The sequence below is a fragment of the Cinclus cinclus genome, chromosome 18, assembly GCF_963662255.1.
Source record: "Cinclus cinclus chromosome 18, bCinCin1.1, whole genome shotgun sequence".
Taxonomy (NCBI): domain Eukaryota; kingdom Metazoa; phylum Chordata; class Aves; order Passeriformes; family Cinclidae; genus Cinclus; species Cinclus cinclus.
In genome coordinates, this window is record NC_085063.1 from 7,866,672 (window position 1) to 7,881,827 (window position 15,156).

Genomic DNA, 15,156 nt, shown 5'->3' on the forward strand with positions numbered 1-15,156 from the left:
CCAGCCCCAAGGGCGCTTGGAAACCAAAGCCAGTATTTCACTTCCCTGCCTGCCCTGTCAGAGCAGCTCTGAAGGCTCCTTTGTATAGAACCCAACCAGCGTTAAGCACTGAACAGATATTAAAAAAGAGTAAAGCTGACCTGCAGCCCTATCCTACTGGATAAAAAGCCACTGACTCGTGTTTTCCCTGGAGAAGCAAACAGGAGGAAAGCCTCAATAAAACCAGGGAGACAAGGGGAAGTAACTTCAGCTGAGGGATGTGGCAGCACAGGCAGTGCCCTTGGGCCCACTACCAAAGACTTGTTTTGGATGTTCACCCAGGATCCCAACAGTGATGCACAAAGCCTGATCCATGTAACAATCTATTTATTACTTTGTTTTTTTTATTTTTGACCTCGCTTCCAAATTTAGTCAAGATCTGCCCTTTTGCTTCATAGATCTTTGCATAGATCTTCCCCGAGTGTCAGGAGGCAGCCTGCTGCCAGGAGCTGCTGGGGTGGAGCTGAGGGATCTGGGAGCTGCTGAACAAAGCAGTGCCTGTGGACAATCTCCGCAGCAAGAGCCTGGGGATGTGGGAGCTGGAGATCTCCTCAGCAGAGGGAGTGAGCTAACCCCAAAGACGAGTCATCCTCTGCTCACTGTACCATGTTGTACCTGCTTTGACAAACCATGGCACTGCTGGGGTGCTCACAGGCCCTGTCACTGCTAGCACTGTCTGACCACAGACAGACACAGAGGCTGTACTGGGCCACAGGCAGGTGTGTCATCTAATTCTCCTTGGGGTGGGGGTTAGAAATAGCCTGGGAACTGTGATCTGGGTATAAATCACTGCCAGGTATAAATCAGGGCTGGCTGTTTCTCTACAGAACCTCACAGAGATAGAGAACAGAGCACGTTTGGCCACCTCCATTTGATCTCAGCAAACTGCAGCTGTGAGGAGCAGCCCTGATGCTTCTGAGAGGACACGTTGCTCTTGCCTGTAGCATAGTGAGGAATTTATTGGAAATGCACTTTAACTTCTGAGATTAACTGCTTTTAAAGAGAACAGGTTTATAGTGTACCCCAAACAGGATTCTCTTCCTGGGAAGGGTAAAGGCCAGAAAAAATCTTTTGCTTTAAGTTGTCAGTCACTGTCCAGCTGAGAATGGGAGGGATCATCACAGCTATGAAGAGATCAGAGAGGTGCAGGGGGTGCTAAGGGGGCAGCCCCCAACAGATCAAGAGTTAGAAAGTAATTTCTGGAAGATGATTCACTCTTCATACTGAAGAATTTGGAATAGATGTGCCATTTTCTCTGCTAATAGTGCTGGCGAGGCACAAGTCGGGAGGAGTCAGCGCATCCACTTCATCCTCAAACAGTGCTTCAAAAAACAAACCTTCTGCCATGGGGAGGTGTCTCAGTCAGTGCCCCAGACTGGGCAGCCCTTCCTTTGCCCCTGAACCATTTGGGCCCTCAGTGATGGTGTCTTCCCAGGTGAGCTCTATCCCAGTGATTCCTCTTTCCATCCCAGCTACTGGGTAGGGATGTCAGGAAGGAGATGCCTCCTGTGTGCTCGTCCTGGGACCTGTGCCCTCCTGCTGCTGCAGCCTCTGGAGCAGGAGCAGCACATTGTCTGTGAGCTCGTTCCTTGGCCGCCCCATCCCACTGAGCTTCACCGGGTGCAGACTGGGGTGGGGGGGCTCATACCCCTCGGGGCAGCACACCTCACTCAGGAGCAGCCAGGTGCTGTCAGGGTCCACATGCATCAAGTGCAGGAAAACACTGTGGAAAATAGTAGAAAGAGAGGAAACAAGAGTAAGGACAAGGCCTTTTGGTTGGCACCCAACGGGGCTATTAAGAGTTAAGGAAAGCTTTGATGCTGTTGGCAACCTCTGGCAGCTGCACAAATTCAGCTCTTTACAGGGGCAGTGCAGTGGCCCCTGTGCCTGAGAAAGCAGCTCAGTGTCTCACAGCTACTGGCACATGGGAGAAAAATATTTATGACACCACACAGTCAGTTATGGACATCAAACAAGCAGCTGGTACAGAACTGACCCAGGCCTGGTGCTGGCACTGTGTGAGCTGTTGCTGGCACAGGTGTAAACCTGCCTGTCCCATGTGCTGGGGAGGTGACTGTGGGTGACTGCATGTGCTGTGCATATCTGGGATCTTTTGGACAACAGCTCCTGCAGAGATCTTGGGAGAAGTCGTCTGTGTTGTTCACCACTCTCTCTGGTTTTTGGGGAGTGTAGGAGTTAACCCATCTGGGCTTGTCTGCCTTTCCAGAGGTGGCAAACCCAAGAGTATTTGGGGACAGCTGCCCAGGCTGGGCCCCAAGGGAAGTTCAACGCTGTATTTGAGGGCTTTTTGCTCAAGTGAGATCTCCCACCATCCCAAGTCCTTATTAGCTGCCTCCAATTTGTTGTCGTTCTGCGCAGCAGAACAAAGCAGGATTTTAAACCAAACAGGATTTTAAAAACCAAACACAACCTTCATTAACAACAGAATGAAGGAAAAGAGGAACCTCAACTTCCTCTGCAGATTTACTGCTGTGTTGATGGTTTTCACTTTGCATTTCCATACCTCAGTAAGATGGGATTTGCCTTTCCTGCATGCCCTTCACACAGGGCTCCAGCTGTGAGCTGCTGGGACACAGCTGCTGCTGAAGAGCAGAAAGCTCAAGGAGTGAAAGGGCAAATGCTGATTTGTGTGACCTACTCTTACCCACCCCCTCCTGCCAGTTCTCCCTGCAGCAACCTTTGGGCTTAGCTAGGTTTGTGTCAAGGTTTAATGCACAGAAGGTGTACTGGGCTTAACTGGTATTAAACTCTCTGGCTCTGCCCTGAACAAAATTAGACTGGAATTTGCAAAGCCTCTTCCTGAATGGTGCTGAGTGCTCTGTGAGCATCAAAGGCACTCAGAACTCACCACACCTATGGTAGTTTTCTACAACCCCAGTAAAGCCCAGCCTTGGGTCTTCAGGTCTCTATAGTTTTCAGTGAAATCGTGGAGCTGTGAGGAGAACAGCTGCCAGGTCAGGTAATGGCAAATCAAGTAGGTCTCTCTCTGCTCCTCCCAAGAAGCACAGGACTGAACTCCCTCTCTAAAAGCAAAGATCCTTGCTACAAAAGCCACACAAAATCCAGATCTGACGGCTGTCCAAATTTCTCCTGGAAGAGCTTTCATCCCTAAAGTGAGGTTGCTTCCAATGTAAAGCAGGGAGAAATCCCTTTGAGAAGCTCTCCTCTGAAAGGGAGTGTAGTGCCATGGGTAACGTGAAAGAACACAGAAATGAGATGAAGGCAGAAGAGAGCTCCCTCTCCTCATCACAATAACCCTGTGGATGTGACTTGTTACTCATACACAGCCAAAGCTGTTGCTTTTGCCTCTCCGCCATTAAAACATCGCCTGTCCCTCAGTGCAGGTCTCTGAACAGCAAGAGGGGAGATGTCACCACTGAAGCTCTTGGCAGTGCCCCCTCCCAAAGGTGCTGGCAGTGCCTATCTGCCTGCTCCAGAGAAACCAGTGGGAATGTACTCTACAGTGATAGCTGGGCTTGGCAACAGCTGCCTCAGCAGCACAACCTTTTTTCTGTGGATTGGCCAGATGCAGGTGAGCTCACAGGACTCCTCATTCCCCTGGCTTTGTTCCTGCAGTTCTGCTGACTGGAAGGGGAGAACTGGCCCACTCACTTCCAGTGAGGGGCTGGCAGGGGCAGGGTACAGAGCTCTCACTGCTGCCATCCTGGCTCCAGCTCTCCAGAAACTGCCATGCCCTCAGCTTGGCTGTGACAGTGGGAGCACACAGCTCTGTGTGCCAGCAAACACCAGCTCCCAGTGGTTCCACCCAGTTTTCAATGGGCTGCTGCTGGTGGGCAGCTGCAGAGATAATCCTTGCTCCTTATGGTTGGGATGGGAGCAGGCAAGGACAATGAATTGCAGTGAACATGGGAATGGGGAATATTGTGCAGCAGGCTCCTGATCCCCAGCACACACACAGCTGTGGCTCTTACACTCACAGCACAGACACTCTGCTCTCCAACCTCTTCCCAATCAGTTGCTCCAGGGAAAGCGACCCTCAGAGATTATACAGACCCTGGAGAACTCACTGCCTCTGGTGCCCATAATGGCTCGAGGTTGTGATTATCCCTGATAGCCTGGAGTGCTCTGCAGCTTAAAGAACAACTTGACTTATACATTTTCAAACTAACTCTGGGGTAGTTTCCAAGCAACCCGTTTCCATAGCAAAGAAGCCTGGGGTTAATCCAACTTTGTTTTCTGTTGTTGCCTTTTTCTTTTCTTTTTTTTTTTTTTTTCTTAAATATCACTTTATTGAATTTTGCCTTGAGCAGGTGGCTGTTCTGGCATGCTTCAATCCAGCCTGGGAGTGACAGCTGACAATGAATATCCAACAAACCATACAGGCAAGCCAGAAGAGGTAAGCTGCATAATCAACCTTGGTATCAAAAAAGGTCCCAAAATAGCTCATATTTGTCCCAAGTGTGCTAAACTTATTCTACTGGCACAGAGCAATTTGGCTATTCTGTTGACTTGTCTTTTCCCAAGCTCCAAGGAAAGCCATGGCACAGTGAGCCATTTCCATCCCTGCTAAATGTTTAACTGGATACAGCCCACCATAGGCTTCGGTAAGAACTGAGGAAATTATTTTGGTGTCTTAGGAAAAAAAAAATCCTATCCCAGTTGCTGACTGAAAGGTCATGGGCTGCAAACATTTAGTAGGAATTAAGTGTAAATTTCAAAACAGTCACTTGAAACTGAAAGAATGGAAAACTACTTGTCAGTTTTGACAGGGGCCAGTGACAATTTCCTAATCTCTTTTCCCTCAAGGTTTTATTCCCTGAAGTGAAAAGCTTGTCAGGGATGATGCAACTTCATAAATTGACGAGAAGCTAGGATTTACATATTGTGACTTTCAGTTTCCACCATCTCTCCTGGCCTTGTTCCCAGTGGCAGGGCCTGACTCACCCCAGCCCTTGCTCAAGTCTTTCTGGGCACTTCCCCACCCTTGCATGGGCTCATATTCTTCAATGATGGCAAAGACTTTTCTAGTGCTCCTTGGCACTCCCAAACTCTTCTTCAGAAGGTTTGGTCCCACTGGTGATTTTGCATTTGATTTTTGTTTCTTGTTTGTTTTTTTAAAAAGCTTTGGATAATACTCTCCTAGAATACTCCCAGCAGTCATCTTCTAGTAAAGTCTATTGTTATTGTCCCATTTTTTTCTTCCTCAGATGTGCTGGAGCTCTTTTTTTCCCAGCATCTATTTGTGCCTGTTGAGTATTGCATGAAACTGCAGTTACAAAAATCACTTACTCCCACTGCTTCATCTAATAAAGCTACACGGTCCCATAAATGGGATTAAGCAGACTCCTTGGGGCTTGATAACACCCCTGGATGATAGCCAAACTCCCTTTTCCCTTTTTCTTTCTTGCTTTTTTGTGTGGCTCAAGCACCTTGGCCAAAAATGCCTGCTCAGCCATTTGCATGTCTACAGAATTTTCACATAGTCAATGTATGACTTTTGGAGCTAAAACTGACTTTGCAAGTCCTGACCTTGCTCTTGACAGGTCATAACCCATCAGTTGAATAAGAATCCTAGGAGCTGAGCAAAGGCCAGTTAGTATAAATCACCATGGCAAGCTGATTCCAAACATCCTTTTACCTCATATGATTTCTGCAGTGATAAAGCTGAGTTATGTGACGTATGCTGGCGCTCAGGCTGGGGCTAAGATTAGTTCTGGTCTATCTGTTTTTAGAAGCATTTAAAATGCAGAATTTCTCGTGTATCAGGCTGATAACACTGCCCTTGCTTAGATGGAAAGGGCCTTATGTGTGACAGCCTGTGTCAGTTTGTAGGATTACTTTCAGGCACATGGAGAGCAAGAAGAGCCAGAACTTACAGGAATGTGGTGGTTCAGCAGTTGGAGAACAGAAATGGAAGGGTGGCTGAGAAATTATTCTTATCCTGATACAGGAGCTGATTGTTATGGTCCAAGCTAATTTTGACTTTTCCAAGCTGAAACCTCGTATCAAGGAAATACAGTTAAAAGTGAGTGCAATATGAACTCTGATACATCCAGGCTCCAAGACCAGGCATTGCACAGGACTGAACTGAAAAAAATAAACCTAAAAGAAACTTCCAAATGCTGCCATGTCTGTAGAGCGAGGCCAGGCTTGATGCATGCCTCAGTGCATACATGTGTCTGGTAAACGGAGTTAGCAAGGAGCTACAGGAGACAGCAAGGGCTTCTGTGGGCAGCTTGGTTCACCAACACATGTGATGTATGGTGCATCAAAAGCATGGGAGGGAGAGCAAAACATAGGGCATTTCCCCCTTAAAACATAATAAAAGTAACATACAGGAGAAAAATATTAGTTGCCCTGAACTGTGCTGCCCTTTTGCTCCTACAAGAGAGCTCACTTCACCATACAGCTTCCAACAGGGCTCATTTCATATTCCCCCTACCCCTGCTGTTGGGGGGAAATTGCACAGCTTCTCAAGCTGCTTGGTTAATGATTTAAAAGCTTCAGATTCCAAATATCTAGATAAATCCTGGCGTTCCGCTTTTCATCCAGCATTGCTTGCACAGACTGAGGCATTACTGCATTAAGGGGATGCACTCCCACAGCATAGAGCCCCTCTGCAGAACAAATGCTGCTGGAGCCTGCTGTGCTGCTGTGAAAGCCTCCAAGGTAAAAATAAACCTGCTCCCACCAGCACAGAGATACAAACAAAGGAATGCTCCAGCTCCGGAGAGTGCTGGCTCTGAACTGCTGCCCTGCCACACAAAGCCCTTCACACTCTGCACCCCCGGGAGCCTGTGCTTTGTGAAAGGGAATGGATGGGTTGCACTTCCCTTTGCTTCCCTTTCCAGCAGCCTGCCCTGGAAATCCGAAACGGCAGAGCCTTGGGAAACTGCTGGATTCCCCTCCCCTCGGGGGAGGGCAGGGCTGGCCACACAGGAAGGTTGGGGGGGCTGGTTTTCACCCCCATGCTTGGCAGTGTTCTGTACCTGAAACTCGTTTTGTCTCCTGAAATCTCTGGCCTTGGTTCCAGGTGACAACATATGACAATAGTGATTTCTTATCCTGACAGCAGAACATGCCGAGCAGGATTTTGTACACCAAGCAGCAAAGTATATCTGTCAATACTTCCTAGAGCTGGAGTGTGTTCACCTAAACTGTCTTTGCTCTTTTAGACTCTCCCCAGCCTTGTCAGAGCAATACTGGTGCCAAGACTGACAGCTTCCCAAACAAACTCTGGTCCACCTGGCAGAGCTTGGGTTGGAGCCCAGGGAAAATGAAAGGATAACAGAAGTAAATTCCCCAGCCTGCAGAAGGTATTAAGTGATAAAATACAAGGGAATGCCTGGCACATTCTCTCCCATGGCTGTCTTCCCTCTGCAGTTTGATGCTACCAGTGTGCCAAGACTCAAGTATTTGGTTAGGAAAAAGTAAGTAGCACATCTTCCTCTCTGTTCCCAAATGCACTGCAATGTCACCTGTAATGTACTGTGTAAGCTGACAACTGACCTCTCTAACTCATTTTGGGGAGTAAATGATACTTTACCACAGAAAACTTCCATGAGAGGCCCTGTTGTGTAGGACTTGAACATGCTGGAAGGTGGAACAGGTGCAAAAGGAATACTCCCTCTGTCCCCCGCTATTTGTACACTCAACACACCTGCATTTAAGAGACATTACCTCTGGGCAGCTTCTTGCAGTTTCACAGGTTGCTTGGCACTGAGGTAAATCAGGCAGGCATCTGCCACTTTATTCAGGTCGCTCTCGCCTGCAGAAATGGAACAGGAAAGAAGGGAAGGAGGTGACCTCCTCAGCAGCTGCTGCCTAATGGAATCAGTTCCAAATTGGCAGCAGAGGCTTCACAGCCTTTGAGCTGTCTGACCCGGAGCTCTCCTGACCTTGCCTTTTAAGCATCTTGCTGCAAAGCCAGGAAAGCAATCAAGGGAACTGAGAGGAAAAGAGCAACTAGCCAGCAAACCTTCTCCCTCATCAAAGTCAGTTCCAGAAATTTCACTTGGGGAGAATTTCAGAGTTTTGTTCAATAGAAGAACATGGTGTGCTGGATTTAAAGGGTCACTCAGAGATAAGTCCACAGTGGAACCAGTCAAGCTAGCCAGCAGTCTTATTTGGGCTTCAGTTTGTCCAGTAAGAACAAAGTGTGGCCCAACAGGCCCTAGAGCAACGCAGGAACTGCATTCTGTACCCTCTTCTCATCTACAAGTGGGATGAGAAGCCAGATTTTGCATGTCATGGGAACCTTCTCTCCCATTTGTCTCCTGGGGAGAAAACAGTGCCCAGCACCTCTTTACAGAGCTCCCAAAGAGAAGAGATTCAGGCTAGAGAATATCAGGGAATCAATTCTGTGGGCAGCAAGAGGAAAAGCAGCAAGTAGAGAGGAAGTTGTTGGGCAGAGATCCACACAACCTGTGTTTCCTTTAGTACTCACCCATATCCAGCCTCTCACAGAGAGAGCCCAGGCCCTGCAGCACAGCCAGCTGCAGCTTGAAGGCCAGTGTGTGGCTGTACACAGGCCCAGCTCTGGCACTCATTGGGGCCTGACTGAGGAGGGAACTGGTCAGCTTGGGCAGGACATCTCTGGAGAATCTCTGCCTCAGGAAGTCCCCACATGTTTGAGCCAGGGTACACAGCACCTAAGAGAGACATCAGTCACAGAGGATAGTGCATATAGTGGCCTGGGAGGAGCTCAGTGACCCATACCAGCCTGGGAGATTCAGACATCCTCTCACCCTGGAGAACTGTTTTTGCAGGTGAGAGTGTTGTGACCACACCTGTCCCAGCTTCCCCATTAATGAGCAGAAGGTGAATGTTTGAGAGGCTGAGTGAGCTGTACCCTGCTCTGCAGTGTCACCTGGCTGACCTCCTGGGCTGCCCTTCCCTCATTAGCACAGCAAAGGTAAGAGCAGCCGTGCAGTCTCACTCAGAATTAGTGGAGAGGTCTCTGATGGAAAATGCCATTAAATATCATTATATCCTTAAATCACTTTTGTGGTGCAGACAATCCATCTTTCCAAGCACGTCAGCAACCAGAAAGGTCAAGTGGCCATAGGAAAGGGCACCCAGCACTACTGGTATGTGCCCATGATCAAACTCAAACTGGGTAGAGAATGACCCTAAATGCATGTAAAAACAAAGGGGGGTCCATGTGGCCAGAACACTGATTTCTCCTTTTGAAATTTACTAAGCTCATGGTCTCAGTGTGCAGGACTGAGATGCTGGTTATGTTGTGCTTGCTTTACACTGATATGACACTTCTAGCGCTGGAATTTAGTCAGGAAGACATTTTGGGGGTCACTCATACAGGAAAACCCAAACTGGGTGCAAATTGTAATGATGACTTGAAGTTTTCAAGAGTTAATTAGTTTTCGTACAGCAATCTCTACCTCCTTTTAGGGCAGGCACATGATAGGAATGGCTATTCTGAGATTCTAGTGTCTGGCTTCTGGAATTTGGGGAATCAAACTCTCTTTATTCACACTGAAGGATTCTAAAATGAATCTCACTCTGCCCAGCATAGGAATTCCTCTGCAATGCTGAGGCTGGCAACTTCTGGAAAACTACTTTACTGGCCACCCTTTGAGTCAGGAGGAGAAAGGTGCCAGCTGACAAGGTCAGGAGCTCTTTAATAATGCAATTATAGGGCCAAGTCTTTGTTCAACCTTTCCCCTCCCTTGCCAATGCCTCAATCATGAAATATTCCCCTATCTTCAACCTGAGACTTTCAAGAGGATGCTGAAACTATGTCTCCAGCAAGACCAAGCTGTACTGTATGGTGTCCCTAACAGCTGCTCAGGCTGTAGAGCTATTTTTCTCATCCCTGCAGCGAAACTACCACCATTGCTGCTTCCCCCGGGAACACCATCAAGGGTTTACTTGTGCACAAGCTGCAGTGAAAGTGGTACAAACCCACCCACAGCAGAGCATGGTGACCCCATGCTCCAAACCACATTTAAACATCACTGCAGGAGCTTGGTGCTCTCTCCTGAGCTGCAGCACTGCCTGAGCCACCTCCTGCCCAAGCCCCAGCTGGAAATGCTGCTGGCAGTCACAGCCATACCTTGAAGGCTCTGAGCACTGCCAGAGGGTCATCGCTAATCAGCCGCATGACGAGAGCTGGCCAGACACGGTGAGCCATGGGAAGCAGATGGTTTCCATGAGGATGCAGCATTGTTACACAGAGCTCCAGCACATCCAGGACCTGGGCAGGAGGGGAGGGAACAGCCTCTGAGTGCTGCAGTGCCAGGCATTCAGGTGAATCCCAGCATCATGTCAGGAAGCCAGGAGGAGGGGTTGAACAGCAAAGGGTGCGATTTTACCACAGCAGGAATGGGGACAAGTGAACTGTGCTTAGAGATCAGGCCTGCTTGGAAAAAGACAAGCATTACAGTGACACAACCTGTGCTGGGTACAGAGCTGGGCTGAGTGCAGGGCAGGATTCCTGCCCTGATCCCACAGGCCGAGCTGGATGCTTGGACCCCACTGCGGCTGTGGCAGCAGGATCACCTGGCAGAGCTGGGGCTGCTGGGATGAGAATCTGGGTTATGCCTCATTTTTCTGTCTCACTTTGCACTTTAAAAGGAGGCCACCTTCAAAGGGTTTTCATAATTAGAAAAAAGCCAGGCTTTTAGCCCTGCTTATCATCACCCCAGCTACTTCAAAAACATTCATCAGCCTGTACTGCAGCCTGAGGAAGGGGGATGGGAGGCACAGATGGGAGAAAGATGCTTCTGTTTCCTCCACCAAAGGACAAAGCACAAGACTTAACTGTCATGAGCATCAAGGAAAAGTGCCCAGTACAAAGCTACCCTTAAGATTTTGTGTTGCCTGGCTTCCATTTCTAATCCAGAGCGCTCCCAAAAAACTACCTCCCCTTCTCTTGCCAGGTTTGGAGGATCTGTCCTGCTTGAGCATATGGTAGCACAAACCCGGGGATGGCAGGGAGCCCACTGTGCATGGCACACACGCTGATGAGCTACCAGCCCCTTCATGGGCACCATCTGTCCCCTCAGAGCCGGTGATTACCGACCTTCAGCCGCACTCGGAGGCTCCTGTCAGACAGCAAGTGGATGCACCTCTCCATCACATCCCTGGCCAGCTGAGCATGGCTTGGCATTAGAGCTTCTCCTTCCGTGTCAGAGTTGGGCTCTGGTTTAGCAAGCGGAACTTCATCTGGAAGACAAAACCATTACTGAAGCCATGAAAATGACTTGGGAGCTCTGGGAAATCACAGTACCCACTCGCAGCCACTCTGTAAATTCCTGAGTAAGGCCCTTTGGCATTCTTTAATGTGCTTAGATACAGTTAAGCCTATGAGTTCTGTGAGTTAGTGTCAGGTTCAGTTAAGAGTGTGGGGCTAGGGAACATTCGCTTTCTTAATGGGACAATGCAGCTGGTCTGACATTTGCAATCTCTTCTCACCGTGGACTTATTTCCCATTGATTTTTATTAAAAATGAAAAGCCTGGGTATTTAAACATGAAGTATTTAAAGGTCAGGATTGCAGCACAGCCCAGTGAAGACTAAAAAGTTCCCTATAAGAATATCTGCAGTGCCTGCCAAGGCCAAATGAGAAGGGAGCAGTGGCATCATTAGCCAGGAGAAAACACTACAGAGATTCCCAAGAGAACACGAGGAAAATGCATAGGATCCTGGAAAGGGGAAAATTCAGGTCCTGAACCCAAATGAACTGCTATGAGGTAAGAACAACCACAGTATGCTTGTGTCTCAGAGCTAGAGAAGCCTTGATCTGCAAACATTTGACTCCCCTACTCAAATGGAACAAAGCGAGAACACCCAACAGCACTTTACATGAAATGAAGGTCAGCTCAAAGACCGAAGACTGTCAGCCTGGTCCCAAGGCCCCCACGTGACAAAATGACACCTCAGAGGTCACAGCTTCCCTGCAAGCTGACCTTGCTCCTTTCCAGCCATGCATAGCACTGACCTGCCTCCTCCTCCTCCAGGTCAGGAAGATCACCCTCTGCGATCTGCTTCTGGCTGACATAGTCAAGGAAGAATCGTTCCATTTCTTGACTTGTCATTGTCACCTCCTGCTGCCCCTGGGACTGAGCCCTGCTCTGCCCCTTGTCAGTCTGCCTTTGCTGGTGTTCCTTAGCGCTGGGCATTCCAAACCACTGCACTGCAAAAAAAGGAACTGACATGTGACTGAGCAACCCTGATCCCCTCCTGCAAGTCAGCAACGTGCCATGGATTCCATGAGATGAGCTGGCTCTCATACCTCATGGGATTGCACCTGAGGTGGAATTCAGGCACCTGCTGTCACATCCCAGTCACCTCCCTGATAGTATGGGAATGTTAGAAAGGTATACACGCCATGTGCTCCTACAGAATGTTCACGGGAGCAGTGAATCCATCCTTCCTCAGCCACTGAAGGCCATGCTCTTGTGAAAGGCTGCAGGCCAGGCAAACTGGAGAGGGGAAGCTACTGGTGATGTTTGCTTGAGCGCTGCCCCAGCAAGCAAAGCACAGTGGCCATTACACTGCAACACCTCGGCTACCTGGAACCTCCCATGGCAAGAGGAAAGGCCCAAGACAAGTACCCTTAATGACAGCAAGGCTGAATTACACAAAGTAAACATCCTTTTGGTACCTAGAGCAGTCATGACTGAGTGGAGGACCCTGAGGAAGGTGGAAGCCTGGCTATTGTAAGACTGATCTAGCGCAGACAGGACATCTTGGATTACATCTTCTACCAGTGGCAGCAAGCTGGCATCCGAATTCCTCAGCATTGTGTCCAGGACCTGGGACGCCCGTGGTTGATATGCCAGATGGCGCAAATTCAGGGAAATCCCATTCACCAGATAGTCAGAATTCTCACTGATCAAACACTGCACCGAGTCATAACCACAGGCCTCACTTATGTCTGCCAGTGTCCCCAGTGCTGTCTCGCTGATGAGCAGAGTCCTGTCACCAGCCTTTTCCAGCACAGGGTAGAGAGCTGACAGCAGCAGCAGCCGGAACTCCTTCCCGAGGACAGCAGCAAAGCAGCCAACGCCCTCCAGCTGGATGCAGATCTGCCAGATGTTGCTGTTCATGGTGCGGGCTGTGACTGGGGGCTCCGAGGACAGGAGGAGAACGCTGCTGGACACCCCTCCTGCACGGACAGTGAGGCCCAAATGCTGCTCTGACTGCTCAGGACTGCTTTCCTCTGTGTCTATGCTAGTGACCAAATACCAGTTCACCTGGTCCATGTACTCATCCAGAATGGATGTTATGGACGCTTTGAGATCATCCACATTCAGTGGAACTTCTCTCTCCTGCAGGAAATCCACTCCCACTCCGGCAGCTCCCATGACCAGCTCGTTGAGGATCATGGCTGCCTGCTTTCTGTACAGGCCAGACTCGCTGTACAGCCCCATGAAGTGATCCACAAGCAAGTAGAGGTTCCCATAGTAGCCAAGAACACGACACACTTGCTGAAGGAGCTGGAAAACCTTGTCTTCCGTGAAGAAGCGGAAGTACTTCTTCTGGCACCTGCCCTTCTGCACACCCTGCTGCAAGGGGCCTGGTGGCCCAGAGCGCCGGGCCTCCACTATCTTCACATCTGTCACGTCCAGCTCCAGAACCTGCACCAGCGCCTTGGAAAGGCGCTGCAGGTGGGACACAGAGTTGAGAACAATGTTAATCTTGGGGCCCAGCAGCTTCAGGTAGCCAAGCAATAAGCTCAGTGTGGAAACCTTGCCAATGTCATCCTGAGAGTTCATCAGGCGGGGAAGAGCTGTGGCAAGGGAATGGAGGTTCTCAGAGAGGACATCAGCAAGAGCCCTGTTATGCGCCACAATCCTCTGCTCTGCGATCCCTTGCAGAACTTTGTTACACCTGCTCTGGACTTCGCTGTTTTCATCATTAACCAGCCCAACCAAGGCCTTTAAGAGGTGACTGAATGAGTCCACCAGTGAGTGACTGCAGTTCCTCAGTATGTGGTGGACCAGGTCCACCAGCTCCAGTCTCACCTTCCAGTGGGGGTGAACTGAAGAAGATTCCACCACTTTATGCAAGAGAAGAGAGAGTTTTTCAGCAGTACTTTTAGTCCAGTCAGATCCTCTGTATATCATTAGCTCTGATATTCTGCTGTGTCCCACTGGCAGCTTTTCCTTACTCTTCGGGATTCTGGCTAGCTGTTTGTCAGCCATGACCAAGCCAACAATCAGATAAAAGAGTCTGATGGCAGAAACAGTGGTTTTGTGACCTTGCTTGATGTCTCCAGCAATAACTCGAGACAGTGTAATAGAAATTCCGGGCAGAAAAGAAGCAAATAAATCCCCACATTGCTGTTCCTCATCTTCATCCAGGTGTCGATGCTCCTGGCAGTCACACTGCAGGACCAGGACCTGCAAGCACTCCAAAGCAGAGATCTTTATTTGCTTTGCTTTTTCTTGCTCTGCAAGAGTCAGAAGCAAAGACACAGCAAATCCTAAGAGTGGAAGGCTGGAAGGTTGGTACAGAGACAAGATAACGTCCCCATAAGCCGAATGCATCAGGGTGTGGAGTGCCTGGATCACAGCCAGCTTCAGCTCCTCGGACAGCGGAGGGGCTTTGCCCGAGCTGGGAGGGGGAGCGAGGCAGGTACAGAGCTCAGAGAAGAGCTCCTGCAGCAGCTCCTGCTTCTTCACGCACGTCGCTGCAAGCACGGAGGAGATGCACTGCACCAGGCTCTGCACCAGCCGCTCCTGCTTGGGCCCCGGCACCCGCAGGGCGAAGCGCAGCGGGAACAGCACGTATTCCTGCAGCTCCTGCAGGGCCGCACCGCTCACCCCGGCCAGGTGTGCCTGCAGCTGCCGCACGTTCTCCACCGTCTGCGCCCGCGTCAGCTGCACGCAGACGGGGCGCAGCGCCCCGAAGGCCGCCTGCGGGGTGTCGAACACGGCCATGCCGGGGGACCGAGGGCCGCAGGCCCTGCCCGGTGTCGGGGGATCCCGCCGGGGGCCGGGGCCGCGCTGGGGCCAGGCCGGACAGCCCTCAGGGTGCCGGAAGTGACGCCACGCTACCAGCGCCACAAAGCTCCCGCGAAGTGGGGCGGGCACTGTGAGAAATGTTTTGGGTGCCCGCCACGCGCATGCGCCAGCGGCGTGACACTGAAGTAACGGGTCTGTCAGCG

The 15,156-nt window shown here is 50.0% G+C and overlaps 1 protein-coding gene across 3 annotated transcripts; it reads right to left on the bottom strand.

The window, feature by feature from the left end:
• Positions 1 to 349: 349 nt before the first annotated feature.
• TTI1 (TELO2 interacting protein 1) lies at positions 350 to 14,929 on the bottom strand. Of its 3 annotated transcripts, none has more exons than XM_062505156.1 (7): positions 12,649 to 14,929; positions 11,983 to 12,177; positions 11,066 to 11,208; positions 10,097 to 10,237; positions 8,468 to 8,672; positions 7,702 to 7,789; positions 350 to 1,762 (listed from the first exon to the last, which is right to left on the bottom strand). In XM_062505156.1, exons 1-7 carry the CDS (start codon positions 14,927 to 14,929, stop codon positions 1,528 to 1,530), a joined length of 3,288 nt encoding a protein of 1,095 aa, XP_062361140.1. In that variant the 3' UTR covers positions 350 to 1,527. The 3 variants fall into 3 exon arrangements, with proteins under 3 accessions (XP_062361140.1, XP_062361142.1, XP_062361141.1); XM_062505157.1 differs by lacking the exon at positions 350 to 1,762 and adding an exon at positions 5,864 to 6,020; XM_062505158.1 differs by lacking the exon at positions 11,983 to 12,177.
• Positions 14,930 to 15,156: the final 227 nt, after the last annotated feature.